The sequence below is a fragment of the Pelodiscus sinensis genome, chromosome 3 (genome assembly GCF_049634645.1).
Source record: "Pelodiscus sinensis isolate JC-2024 chromosome 3, ASM4963464v1, whole genome shotgun sequence".
In the NCBI taxonomy this organism is placed as follows: Eukaryota; Metazoa; Chordata; order Testudines; family Trionychidae; genus Pelodiscus; species Pelodiscus sinensis.
Window position 1 is genome coordinate 10763274 of NC_134713.1, and position 14105 is coordinate 10777378.

At 41.8% G+C, this 14105-nt stretch overlaps 1 protein-coding gene across 1 annotated transcript in view; it reads left to right on the forward strand.

Annotated features, from left to right (window-relative positions):
- CDC5L (cell division cycle 5 like) overlaps positions 1-14105 on the forward strand; it is a 43492-nt gene that overhangs the window by 12857 nt on the left and 16530 nt on the right. The window contains exons 9-14 of the mRNA XM_006120665.4: positions 1967-2115; positions 4232-4394; positions 5907-6071; positions 7783-7863; positions 8286-8531; positions 13004-13201. Of these exons, the coding sequence (XP_006120727.1) occupies positions 1967-2115; positions 4232-4394; positions 5907-6071; positions 7783-7863; positions 8286-8531; positions 13004-13201 (1002 nt within the window). The remainder of the gene's footprint in view (positions 1-1966; positions 2116-4231; positions 4395-5906; positions 6072-7782; positions 7864-8285; positions 8532-13003; positions 13202-14105) is intronic.

Genomic DNA, 14105 nt, shown 5'->3' on the forward strand with positions numbered 1-14105 from the left:
AAAATAGAACTAATAAAACAGAAGAGCTTTGATCAATATACCTGTGAGCTTGAATGTTAAAAGTACTATTTTTAATTTCACAGAGCACCTTTTGTGGGATCTCTCAGTTCTCATATAAAACTTGCTTACGTAGGGAATTGTAATACCCATAGTCACTGTAGCACCACCTCATCACAAACTGAGAGGCCCTGGATTGAAGAGAGCAGGACTCATAAGCAGTAGGTTTGTGGACAGGGAGAATAGGTAACTCTCTTAGGGTACGTCTCGACTGTGGTGCTGTTTTAGAAGTATCCTGAAATAGCAACGCCATGTCTTTAAATGCACCCACTATTTCCTGAAATAGTGGGTGCGCTATTCCAGTGTTCCTGTAACCCTTGTTCTGCGAGGGTTAAGGGATTTGTCAGAAAACTGCCTTATTTTGAAATTTGGCACTATCTGCACAGCGCCAAATTTCAAAATAAGCTGTTTTGACCTGGACTTGGAATAAGCAACGTAATTTGTGTACCGCAAATTGCTTAGCTAATTTTTACAGAAGGGTGCTGTCTAGATGCACCCTTACTGTGGGCAAGGGCAGCATGAGCCATGTGTAGGAGGTCTGGCCGAAGAGGCAGAGCATGGCACTCCTAGATCCACCAGTACCATAAGCTCGGTGAAGATAAGCTGCTGCAGACCAGGGCAAGGTGGTGCCACTGTCAGTGGATTAATCTCCAGCTGCACTGGCAATACATGGGAGGCAGTATATCAGCAAGGGGAGGAACCCTGTGGGGCTCCCACTTCTCTCAGGAACTGATGGTCACCTGTTCCTGCAGTATCTCGCCCCCATGTGATTACATACTTCATCATGGGGTGGAATAACCACCTGTCTCAAGCATGGAAAGATACGAGAATAGAGAGATTGTGTTCTACAGTTACAGTCCTTGTACAAAATTGTTTAATCTCCTGTTACCCTTTAGGGTTGTCTGATTTCTTTATGACCAAAGGATAAAATTGTTCTTTGTGAGAAGAAAAGGTTCTTAAAGGACCCATTTCAGGCATGTACCAAGATTTTCCAAAATGACTAAGGCCTGGTCTTCATTACAAAATTAAGTTGACCTAACTCCATCACATAGGATTTCGAAAAATTTTACCCCCATGCAAGGCTGAACTAAGCACTAGTGTAGACACTTCCAGGTCAATGGGAGAATTCATTCTTCAGTGTAGCTACTGTCTTTTGGAGAGGTGATTTATCATATCTAGATGTGGCTTTATGATGTTGATGAATTTTGCATGAACTTAAGACACCTTTAAAGGGCCCTGATTTTCAGAGGGCAGGTGAAAATCAGAGTCCTTAAAGTGTCGTTAATTGCATGTCAGAAATCACGGATCTTTTTTGGAAAATCTTAGCTGTGGTATCTACCACATTGAAGGAAACTGAAATATTAATCAGCTCCCTCATTGTTGTAACTTTTACTCTTGTGTTATACAGTAATTGGTCAGGAAGATTAAAATACAGGTTGAACTTTCCTGGTCCAGCACCCTCGGGACTAGACTGGTTCCAGATGAGGGATTCTTTCCAGTCCTTGGGAGGTCATTTCTGTCCCCACTGCTGCCGCCCTTCACCCCTGTTGTGCCACCTCCTCCCCCCAGGTTTCTGGCTTTCCCAGGCAGCCCAGCTGGGCAGCAGGATGGGCTTCCCCTCTCTGCAGTGTGCCCAGACTCTCTGATCCTAGAATGGATGTTGCCGGACCACATAGCCTTGGTTTATAGAGATGCAACCTGTACTCAGCTGTATTGCAAGATGTGTAAGTGGCCAGTGTATATGTCTTAACATTAGGAAATTTTAAATAATTTCAACAAACTACTTTCAAATTTAAATGACTATTCAGCATCCATATATAGTTTAACACTAGGTCTATTAAACTTGCATAACAGTGTTTGATTATGGAAATCCTGGTGTTATGTCCTGTGTATATTGTCTGTCTCACAGGAAGCCCAGAACTTGATGGCTCTGACGAATGTTGACACCCCCCTGAAAGGTGGTCTTAATACCCCCCTCCATGAGAGTGACTTTTCTGGAGTGACTCCCCAGAGACAAGTTGTTCAGACTCCAAATACAGTGCTTTCTACACCCTTCAGGTAAAGCAAACTACTCAGAGATGGTAGAATAGGTAGATGTTCTTACAGTACTCTAAATAACAAGACTGGATTATTGTCCTACAGCAAATACTAGCTTTTTTTTTTTTTTTTTTTTTTTTTAAAGACCTAATTACACCTCTTTCTTTGTCACTTTGTCAAATTGAGCCTCACATCTGTATGTGAGCGTTCATGCATACAGAATGGAAAGCGACTGTCTAGAAAGAGTACTGCAGAAAGGGATCTAAGGATCATAGTGGACCATAAGCCAAATATGAGTCAACAATATGACACTGTTGCAAAAAAAGCAAACATGCATTAAGAGGAGTGTTGTAAGCAAGACATGAAAAGTTATTCTTTGCTCTACTCTGTGCTGATTAGGCCTTAGTTGGAGTATTGTGTCCAGTTCTAGGCACCACATTTCAAGAAAGATGTGGAGAAATTGGGGAGGGTCCAAAGAAGAGCAACAGAAATGATTAAAAGTCTGGAAAACATGACCTATGAGGGAAGATGGAAGTAACTGGGCTTGTTAATTTAGAAAAGAGATGACTGAGAGGGGACATAATACCCTTTTAGATACTTGAAAACAGCTATTACAAGGAAGAGGGAGAAAAATTGTTCTCCTTGGCCTCTGATGGTAGGACAAGAAGCAATGGATTTAAATTGAAGCAAAGGAGGTTTAGGTTGGAAATTAGAAAGCTTTTCCCTAACTGTCAGGGTTGTTAAACACTTGAATAAGTTGCCTAGGGAGGTTGTGGAATCTCCGTCACAGGAGACATTTAAGAGCAGGTTGGATAGACATCTCTTGGGGATGATCTAGATGGTGCTTGGTCCTGCTGTGAGGGCAGGGGACTGGACTTGATGAAATCTCGAGGTCCCTTCCAGTTCTAGTTTTCTATGATTCTATGATCTTTTAATAATACTACTAATAATACTAATTCAGGAACTGGTATGTTTGATATTGACGGTGGCATTCTGTATAACATCTGATCCTAATATTTCCTAAGTATCACATCTGAGTTTCAGCTGGAGAGAGAAACTGCCATGTTTTTATTTTATATATATTTGTACTGCCAATCCAAATACTATGGAATTGTTAGAATAGTGGTAGAAATGTAGAAATGGAATTGTTAGTTTGACTCTTAGAGTAGGTCCTAAATAAACATATATCCCACAAATGCCATATTCCATGGAACTGGAAAATATTAGACATCATATATTTTGTGACTGTAGTTTTTCAGCTCAAATTTTAATTTTACTTCTGTTTATTATACTTGAGAAAGTAGAAGCAAATGAACTAAAAATATTCTTATGTTAGAAACAGCATTATACAATGTCTCTTATTGAAAGGAGGCAAAGAAACAAAGCAGAACCTTTAAATCAACAGTTTTAAGATGGGTTAAATATTTGTTATTATTTATTCTATCTGCAGAGCAAGTTTGAACATTTAAAAGCCTTTTTAAGTGAAATGTTTCCTGCACACCGGGGCAATCTGTGGCATTTCTGCAGAATACGTGGGGCCTTTAGTTATAACAATACCTCCAAAAACTAAGTTAAAAATGTTACTTCATTACATTCAGGCCTGTAATATTTTTGGCACCTGTGGAAAATTCTATTTTTTATCTGTGCATCCAGAACAAAGCTTGCTCTGGGTTAAATAAAATCAATAGGGTAAGTTAAATGGCCTTTGCCATTCTGACATGTTAAGTGTTTTATGAAGTCCCTATCCTTTCATGTCAAAGAGTATTGCAGTATCTTTCTAAATATATTGATGCAAGGCTATAGCAAGGCTTTGCATCTTAAATATGGTGCTTTGGAAGAGTAATAGATTCTCTCTCTCTCTCTCTCTCTCTCTCTCTCTCTCTCTCTCTCTCTCTCTCTCTCTCTCTCTCTCTCTCTCTCTCTCTCTCTCTCTCTCTCTCTCAGTGTGTGTGTGCATCTTCCATTGTTTCTTCTATGAAAGAATCCACTTTTATTAAGCTGTCATTACAGATTGCATGGTTTTACAAAAAGTTCTGAAAATCGGATCATTTAGCTGGATCTTACTATTAAAAAGCATTCAAACTCTTTCAGAGCTGATGCCCTTTGATTAAAATATCAAATTTACTTAACTCTTTAGGACACCATCTCACGGAGCAGAAAGTTTGACCCCTCGTGGTGGAATAACTCCTAAACCAGTGGTTGGAGCAACTCCAGGTAGGACTCCATTGAGAGATAAATTGAACATCAATCCAGAAGAGGGAATGACAGATTTCAATGATCCATCTCATGCAAAACAACTGGTAAGTAGTACATGTGAGAGAAAGAAGAAAGTTCCGTTAACTTCCTGAGATGTGAAATTCATTTTCATCTCCTGTACAGCACTTGTGTTACCAGTTACTTATAAATATTCATGCATGACCTAATAAAATTACATCTTTGCATTTTCATCACATCAGGGATACACTTTAAAAAGCAAAAATCTCACCACATATGAAAAAGAAAAAACAGCTTTGAGCATACCCAGTCAGAGCTCCAACATTTTCCATCACATGAAGACATTTGGATTTAAGTAGGCCTCAGTCCCACTTGTACTTTTCAAGTGGAACAGGAAATACTTAGTCCCAAGAAAAGATTCATTTATCCTGTAATCGCACTCCACCCTCAAATCCCACATATCTTGGCTGCCAATTCTAGATATAGGACTTTCTCATCTGGGTACCCTGTTGACATAATTGAAGTAGAGAGGTTTTAAAGTTTACCCATTAGGAGCGGTAGCCCTTGAAATGCCCAATAACATAGCAGTCTGCTTCAGATTCTTTCATCACCTTTGTCAACAGATGTTTCCATTGCTGGGTATTCTGCCAGATGAATCTCATCAAATAGATGTGGTGTAAGAGGGCATAGAACTATATAGGAATTACCTCAGGAGCTCCTTTTATGTGGCAAAGTCTGAAGCCTGTACTGTGGTTTTGGATGTCTCCCACCAGAGGCTCCAGTGTTTCTCTTTGGGCTAGCAAAGGATTTCCACTCCAAAGTGCTTGGTGTGTTCTTTTGAAGGAAATAGCTCTTTTTAGTCTACTATCTGAAGTTTTCTCTTAGCTTAAAGGACAAAATGTATTTTGGAGTTCTTGTGAGTTTCTCAGTGCCAGCTCATTCTTTTCAAGGGTAAACTTGGCTCTTCAGTTTGGAATCATTAAACTTCAGCTTCCTAACTGTTTCCAGAAGTGTTTGTGCTTTAGTCCTTATCATAGTAGCATAGTTCCCAGATCTGTGAGCCATTACATTACAATTCTAGAGAAATGATATCTGCAAAGAAATGTTCTGGTTAGACAATTCTCCAGAAATAGCCCTATATCCAGGCTACGGAAAAACTGTTTTGACTGTTAATTTCAATGAAATGCATGTCATCTTGAATGTCTAGTATTATGTTAAAACTGACATTGAAAAATAGGAGCCACTCCTGTCCTGTACTCCTGCACTGAATGGCTGTTTTTTCTGAATGCCTTTCCTTGAAGCTTTCACAAGCTGATTTCAGGGAAGCTTCCTTCAGTAGGCCTTGGGAGAGTATATTCATAGAGCATGAATTCTGGGGTCATCGTCCTTTGTAGAATGTGGATTAATAATGTTTATCTTTCATTTCTTTTTTCCTTACATTTTCTGATAAGTTGGCTGCATAGCTGGCTAAAATTGGTAGAAGGGAATCTGTGTACTTTTTCTCTGTATTTATTAGTGCCTTAGGAAAATTGAAATATACTAAATAATATAACCCTCTGTGCATTTAGAATGGTTAAAACTTGATGAACTTTCAACAGGAAAGAGAGACTCGTGAGCATCTGCGTCTAGGGCTTATGGGCCTTCCTGCCCCAAAGAATGACTTTGAGATTGTTTTACCGGAAAATGCAGAGAAGGAACTTGAGGAACATGAAACGGATGATACCTATATAGAAGATGCTGCTGATGTGGATGCTCGTAAACAGGTGGGAGTGCCATGTGAAATCAAAATATGCTGAGTGCCAAATTCCCACTTGCCTACACTTTACAGCCTTAAAGAACTACCAAGTAACAGTCACAGCTCTGTGAGAAGCAAGTGTCCAGATACATGTGTGGTATAAATACCAGGATAAGTAATACTGTGTTCATTTTGTGGGTGAAGGAAAACCGGGTGAGGGGCTAGGTGCACTGCTCAAGACCTGATGCTTGGCGGCATTGTGCTTTTAAAGAAACAGTACTTCTATTGGCACTGAGGGGAAGGCGTTCAAGGAGGCGGCTCTTATGCGTTTGGAAAGGTGTAGCAAATACTTCCTGCCTGCATACACACACACACCCCTTCTCTGGCTGGTGTTTGGAAAAATGGCATAATAATAATAATTAATTAATGGCCATTGGTCCCTAAGTAGCCGACAAAGCCTGCTATCCTTTTCAGCCTTTCCAGTGTCCAGCAGTCACTTGTGCAAGTACATTGGGCAAAGTCTCTTTGTCTTTTTCTCTTCTTGCACATCCATGTGGAGCCTGCTGGTATCCTGTTTTAAGATGCAAGGCAGTGGCAAAACAGGGATTAAAATTTAGGAGATGCTAGTTACCGCCCCATAGCTTTTAAACCAGGGGTGTGCAAATACCAGCCTGCAGGCTGCATCCAGTCTGCCTGAGTTAGCTCCTGGCAGGCCCCCATTGCTATACTTACTTGCATGGCCACAGGTACCAGCAATCACAGCTGTGTTATTGCCCACTCCTGTTTTAAACAGAGATGCCTCTCCATTTTATTTGTACCTTGTGTATTGGAAAGTGTGAGACACCCCCTATACTTTCCTCCTCTGAAATTTCCATCATTGTAGTTTAGGCAGAGACTTAGTCCCTCGATTTCATAAAGAGAAAAAGGAAGGGCCTGCCAGCAGAATGGAAGGAACCTAAGCTGGATGAGCCAGTGGATATTTCATGAGTGGAAACCAAAGGGCAGGAGGAATTTCTGAAGCAGTGGTTCCCAGTCTTTTTAATGCTGTTGACCAGCAAACCCATTCATAAACTTTTGGCAGACCAGCAGCATTTTATTTATATATTCATTATGGAGATAATGAATATGCAAATACATGAGTGAAATGTTACTTGTCATTCCAGCCCCAACCCAGCCCCTTGCTCCCCAGTGCTTAACACCTTTTGACCCCCCATCCCTATGCCCTTTGACCCTTTAACCTCTGACCCTTACAGCCTGTGCCAACACTTTTGCCCTGTGAACCCACCACATACTCACCTAATACCCTTTTGACCCAACCCCACCTCCACACTCCCCACAGAGAGGCTGCCCCTAGGAAGCATGGTCATTACTGCCACCTGGGCAGGAGGAGAGGCTGTTGCCCGCCAGTGCACTCCCTCCTCCTTCTTGCCCCCTCCTTCCCCATAGGTGGGGAGGGAGGGAGTGCGGAGTCCCTGCCAGCTGCCATTGCCGAGGGGGAGGGAGGGATGCACTTCCTGCTCCACGTCCTGCCCCTGGTGGCAAAAGCGGCCACGTGGGCAGCGGGAGCAGGGCAAGAGTGCTCTCCCCCATTCTCTTACAGTATCTTGCTGTAGCCTTTTGTTAACAACAACAAAAATCAAATACTACTTCTGCAATAGTCTAGTGACATGCATCTTTTGTGTATTAGAGGGAAGCATCAGACTGTTGTGGTTGGACTAACATTTGAAATATCTGTTTAGGCGATTAGAGAGGCAGAGCGTGTAAAGGAGCTAAAGCGGATGCACAAAGCTGTTCAGAAGGATCTGCCAAGGCCCGCAGAAGTAAGTAAGAGAAGCGTCTTTCATTATGGTGTAAGATCCAAATGCTGTAAAAAGGAAAAAGAGGATTTAACGCGACATTGAGAATAGTTGTTTGGCTTTCTTTTAAACAATAGCTACAGGAGGCGTAATACAGCTAAGTTTGGATCATGAATGAATAAAATCATTCCGTTAGTATGCTAATTTCGTCATCTTGTGGCCAATTTCTGCCTTCATATGGATATAATCAGTGGGTGTTGCATACACATAACTGAAAATAAAATGTGTTTTTTAGGTAACTCTGCTGGTACAAAGTTCTTTAATCATCTGTTACACACAGCTCCGTTTTAAATGCCAACATTACTGTGTGCATTGTACTAATATATTTCGGCTAACATGACATTAATAATACATAACATTTCTGAACATATTTTATTTCTGGCTAGGTGAACGAAACGATTCTGAGACCTTTGAACGTAGAGCCTCCTCTCACAGACTTGCAGAAAAGTGAAGAGTTGATAAAGAAAGAGATGATCACCATGCTTCATTTTGATCTGCTGCATCACCCATATGGAGAGCAGCCAGGGGCCAAAAAGGGGAAAGGCCCAGGATTTGGAACCAACAGTGCAGAGCATATGACATACCTTGAACAAAATCAGTATGAGAAGTACTCCAAAGAGGAACTCAAGAAGGTAGGCACGGTGTGTCACATGATTAGCGACAAGTGGGCTCCAGGTATTATGTTTCTGCCATCTTGCAAGGAAAACAAGCTCAAGCCTGAATGAAATGTAATGGGAAATCTCCAAACAGCATGTAGGTGTTGCAGGAAGTGTTACTGATGATGTAGCAGGTGGCACTTTTCCTTGGAGGTTATAACTGAGCCAGTGCTCCAACATGGTTTTAGGAGGCACTGTGTGGTTGGAGGTGATGTCCTTTGGATAAAATGTCCTGATCACCTGTCTGTTAGTAAATAAAAGCTCTATAGGAGCCCCTACCAGAAGTGGCTAAAGTCAAATTACGTCTTGATGATGATAATCTGTTCCATGAAATTAAATTACCCTCAAGTTTGAATTGGAGCTGATATTATTCATTTCCCATCTGCTACTGGCTGTGTAGTGGTCCTGTACACTGTTAGCGGGCAATTTTTCTGTTTGTCACTGCTGAGGTGGAAGCAAATCCATGTACTGTAAACAGGGCTTGACAGTCTATTGAATCTACTCGCCTATGGTGAGTAGATTTCAGCCCAGCGTCCCCTTTACTGGCGGCGCACGCATGCGCAGTGCGGGGCTGACGAGCGGCTTTCGCCGCAGTTCGTCAAGCCCTGATTATAAACGTAGTAATAATTAACGCATACCACTTTATATTATATATATTCAAGGCACGGGACAGGCATGAATTAAAGCTCACAGAATTCTTGTATTACCCATTTTGTGCATGGGAAAACCTGAGACAGAAAGATGAAGTGAATTTTCCAAGCCATGCAATGAGGCAGTGGCAGAGCCCAGGTTAGAATTTGGGGCTTTCTGACTCCTGCAGACTTCCCTGTCTTCCAGCCTCCATTGCCTACGTCACAGGTTGTTTTATGTGTTTTGTAACACTTGGAAAGTGCACTGAGACCTTCACATGAAAGGAGTTACAGAAGAGTGAACTATTATGTGGAGGCAGCAAGGAGTGGGGGGAGGGCGGGGGAAGGAGCAGGAACCGGTGCGGGGGAGAGCCGGCTTAAAAGCCAGTTCTCCCCAGCACTGTCTCGGGAGGGGGACAGGGGAGGTAGAGGAACAGTGGGGAAATGGCGTGAGCAGGAACTACTTAAGTCCCCGCTCACCCCATGTTCCCTGCTGTGCTTCTGCCTTTTAAATGTAGTAAGAGCTCTGGGCCCACTACATTTAAAAGGCAGAGGGGCAGCCAGGATAGTAAGCGCCTCACCTCCCCCTTATCAACTAATCGAATAGTTGATTAATTGAAATTTAACATCCCTAGAAAATAATAATTCAACCTTTTTGATCCCCCTTTCTCATCTAGTCACTCAGCTTCAAAATAGACTATAGCTAATATGGCTGTAGGCTTATAGCATTTGATGTAGGCCATTGCCAAGTCTACTACTCTACATCAATATGATCTGCAATTGCAGCAACTCAGTTTAAACCATAGCTACCTGGACATGGGGGGTGCTAGGTAGGCAGAATTGGCTGCAATTGAAACAAAGAAAATTTCAGAGTTCCATTCCCACTTGCATTGTATGACCAAAATGACATATCAAGATCTCTCTGGTTCTGGGAGTAAATTTATTAAATGGCTACAGATGTTTCACTTCACAGCCAAGTGACTGACTGGCAGGTCAGAAGAAAAACCGTGGAGTTGGCTCCATGAGAGAGTTGCCATTGAGGATGTGTCAATAACCTTTAAGTAAGGGTATGTCTACACTAGGACTTCTGTCACTAAATCTTCTGTCACTCACTGGTGTGGAAAAAACAATTCCCTGACTGACAGAAGTTCAGAAAAAGAGAAGACCCTCTCCCACTGACAACGCTACCCCAGCATTGGGGAGTCCATGCTGGCGCTCCAGTCCTTTCCCCCTGCCATGGGGCACAAAATCTATTAGCCTCAGCCCCCCCTAGACTCTGGTGTGGAGGCTCTTCCCCTTGCACACCAGAGACTTGAGGTGGGATGGGGAGGCAGGCTAGAAGGGGAGAGTCTTTCTCCTTCTCAATCAGAGGCCATGTGAGTGAGGGTTTGTTAATTTTTGCTTCTCACCTGTGTGCGGCCCCCAACTGATTTTTCTGAGTCAGTGGCCCCTGACCCTAAAAAAGGTTCTCCAACCCTGGTTTACACAATTAGCCAATAAGCCTGGGCTTTCACAATTCCGTAGTCTAATTTTTCAAAGGATGTAAATCGATACTAGCAAAAAAATTACTCTTTGTTGGGATTTAGTTATATTAACCTCACTGGAACTTAGGACTGTTACAACAATTAACTGTTTTAACTCCGGGCCTGCTGCCCATTCGTGGGGTCCCACTGAAGCTGTGGGGTCCCGCCTCCTGGCCTGCTAGCTCTTCTAGGACCGGAGCTGTTCCAGCCTGGCATGATTGGCTACTACTGGAATCCACCAGCAACAGCAGGTTAATCAGTAAGGGTACTGGGAAGCCTCATGCTTACCGATATACTTACTAGTTAACTATGTAACACCTCTTTCTGAGCTACAGGCTTGTGTTGTTAAATAGCCTTTCCTTAGATTCACCAGATAAGATGATTTCAGAAATACCCAAGTAGTCTTCTTGATGGTGTGTTGCTATAAAGCATGGTTGAAGTTCAGTGATTTATCTAGTGAATCACTACATTTTGAAAACTCAGAGTTTGCCTTTTATACCTCTGTGTGATACTGTAAGAAAGGTTTAGTTATGACTCTGTCAATATTATATGTCACGTGGTAGTTTTTATTTCCCTTATGCATTTGTTATGGATAGCAGATCTGATGCTAATGCAAGTAGTCAGTTTCACTGCTACATTACACCAGCTTTCTGTCAGTGTAACTACATTTGAAGTTGAAGGAGTTACACTGATACAACAGAGCAATGAATTCTGGAACCTTACAATTCTTTTGTGCAGGGGTTTTTGTGTTGAGTTATGTATCAAGGGTTTTTCCTGAAGTTGGAGCACTGGATTTCTTACTTTCTTATGTTGTATTTTAGTATTTATTTTGAAATAAGCAAAGATTTTAAAAAATGACTAGTGAGTTTGGTGCCTCAGTTTTGGCATGTTCAACTTGATACTCCTTAATTGTCAGAAGACAGGTGTTTGGCACCTCCTTCAAAATCAGGCGCTTATAAGATGTGTCATGGTACCAGCCCTAAAATTAAAGTACCACTTTTGAAAACTTTCCCTGTAATCTTTTATTTCTCAAACTTCATTTTGTCTCAAGAACAGTAGCAGCATTCTGTGGTTGTGAGAGGAACTTTTGAAATCTATTTGTTAGTTTGATCTTAATGTCTAAGGGCATGTCTGCACTGCAGAGCAAAAGTTGAATTAAGCTACACAACTTCAGATACTTCAATTGCGTAGTTAAAGTCAAAATAGCTTAATTCAGCTTTTGACACTGTCTCGACAGCTGGAAGTCAAAGGAAGAGCACTCTTCCTTCAACTTCCCTTTTTCCTCGTAAAATGTGGGTTACAGGAGTTGGAGTAAGAAGTCCACCAGCTTGCCATTATTTCGAAATAATTGCTTGCTGTGTAGACACGCTCTTTGTTATTTCGGAATAATGTCAGTTATTCCAGAATAGTGCTGCTGTGTAGACATGCCCCAAATGTCTCTTTCCAGGGTCATTTCAACAGACTGGAACTTGTGCAGTAGGTCTCTTTTGGAGGCATATGTATTCCGGATGGATTGTGTCATGCTTTTTGATTATGGGGGAGCAGCATGAGTCTTTTCCTCTTCCCTGTTCCTTCCTCATTGTCAAGCTGCTTATGCTGAATTGGAAATGGTAGAACATTCAAGTCCTTCTCCAAGATCAAGCTATATTTTATTCAGCTGTAATCAGAGACTTCTTTCTTGCATTGTCGCCTGTATTGCATGGAAACTTGATGATCCGTTCTTGCTAGAACAGATTTTCTAAACTGTGCCACAGAGAGCAAGAAATAGAAAATGATGATATTTTCCTTTCTTTAAGTATGTGCTAAAGCAGCTGATCTTTCTCCCCTGCTTAAGATAATTTGCTCTTATCTTTTCCCCCCTCTTGCATCAGTGCTAGACACCTCAACCTGTCTCTGCTTTTATTAAGTATAGCATATAGTTGGGATTGGTTAAATTGTGTGAAATGAGGAATAGCTCCATTGTAAGTAGCCCCCTGCCAAGGTTTAATTTATATTCAACTACATTCGTGTTGCTTTTCATATTTAGCTTAACCATCCCTAATGGTGTTTAAGTCTCGGCTTGACAAAGCCCTGGCTGGGTTGATTTAGTTGGGATTGGTCCTGCCTAGAGCAGGGGGTTGTACTTGATGACCTTCTGAGGTCTCTTCCAGCGCTGTGGTTCTATGATTCTAATGTGGCCTTTTTGTATAGCAAGAGAAATTACCCCTGAAAATTGCACTCTGAAGGACTGAAAACAAGTTGTTTTCTCGTGGTCTGTGTTTTATGATTGTAATTTATTTCTCATAATTTCCAACAGGCCCAGGATATATTGGCACAAGAGATGGAAGTGGTAAAGCAAGGAATGGGACATGGAGAGCTCTCAAGTGAGGCTTATAACCAGGTGTGGGAAGAATGCTATAGCCAGGTTTTGTACCTACCAGGACAGAACCGCTACACACGAGCTAACTTGGCCAGCAAAAAAGACAGAATAGAATCACTTGAAAAAAGGCTTGAGGTGAGTATCAATTTTCTGTTTTTTCACTTGATTTCTTTTTAATACCAGCTTTCATTGTTTCTACCTATTTACAGATTACTAGGTCATGGACTCAGCTATCACAAATGGAACTGCAGAGAAAAGAACATCAAGGAGCTTTGGAGCATCAAAAGATGTTCTGTAGTTTAAATTGCCTGCTATCCTCTACTGTTAGGGGAGAAAAGAGGACAGCGTTAGAAGCCTGATACTTCAGGTTCCCTTCTGCAAGCTTTTTTGGCATTAACTATTATAACCCTGGTTATTGTTGTTATCCAGTAAACATCCAATCTCTCGTTGAGGCCAAGAACTTCACAAGATTCAGTGACTGCCTGGGACAATAAGTCCCAGAAAAGGAGGGAAGAGAGTGGATTCCAATGATTCCAGTCCATTTAAATAGGAACCTTCAGGCTTTTTTACACGTTGGGACCTCTGGACCTGGAATGTACGTTAGGCTTTATGTACAAGTGTAAAATAAAAAATAACTACAAATGAAACGTCTCTTCAGCAAATTTAGAATAAAAAAGAGAGTGCAAGAGAAACAGTTTAATGGAAATCATTTGGATTTCAAAATTTCACTGTGGTGTCTACAGCCTGAATCCTTCAGCGTTGCACTAGGGCCTGGAAAGCAGAAAAAGGAAATTGCTTTTTCTGCAGATGTCTGAGTTGTGCACAGTGGCTTCCCCTGCTGTTGTCTCAGTCTGTAGGGATGTTAGCAAGTAGTTGACTAGTTCACTAGCTTAAGCTTATCAGGTAGTTGAGTGGAGTATCGACTACTCGCTTTCTTACCCCACCCTTGCTGCCTCTATAAGAGGTAACAAGGGGGAGGGGGAAACAGGAGCCAAGTGCTGGGAGGAGCCGGCGTAGAAGCTGCTGCAGGCTGAGGCTT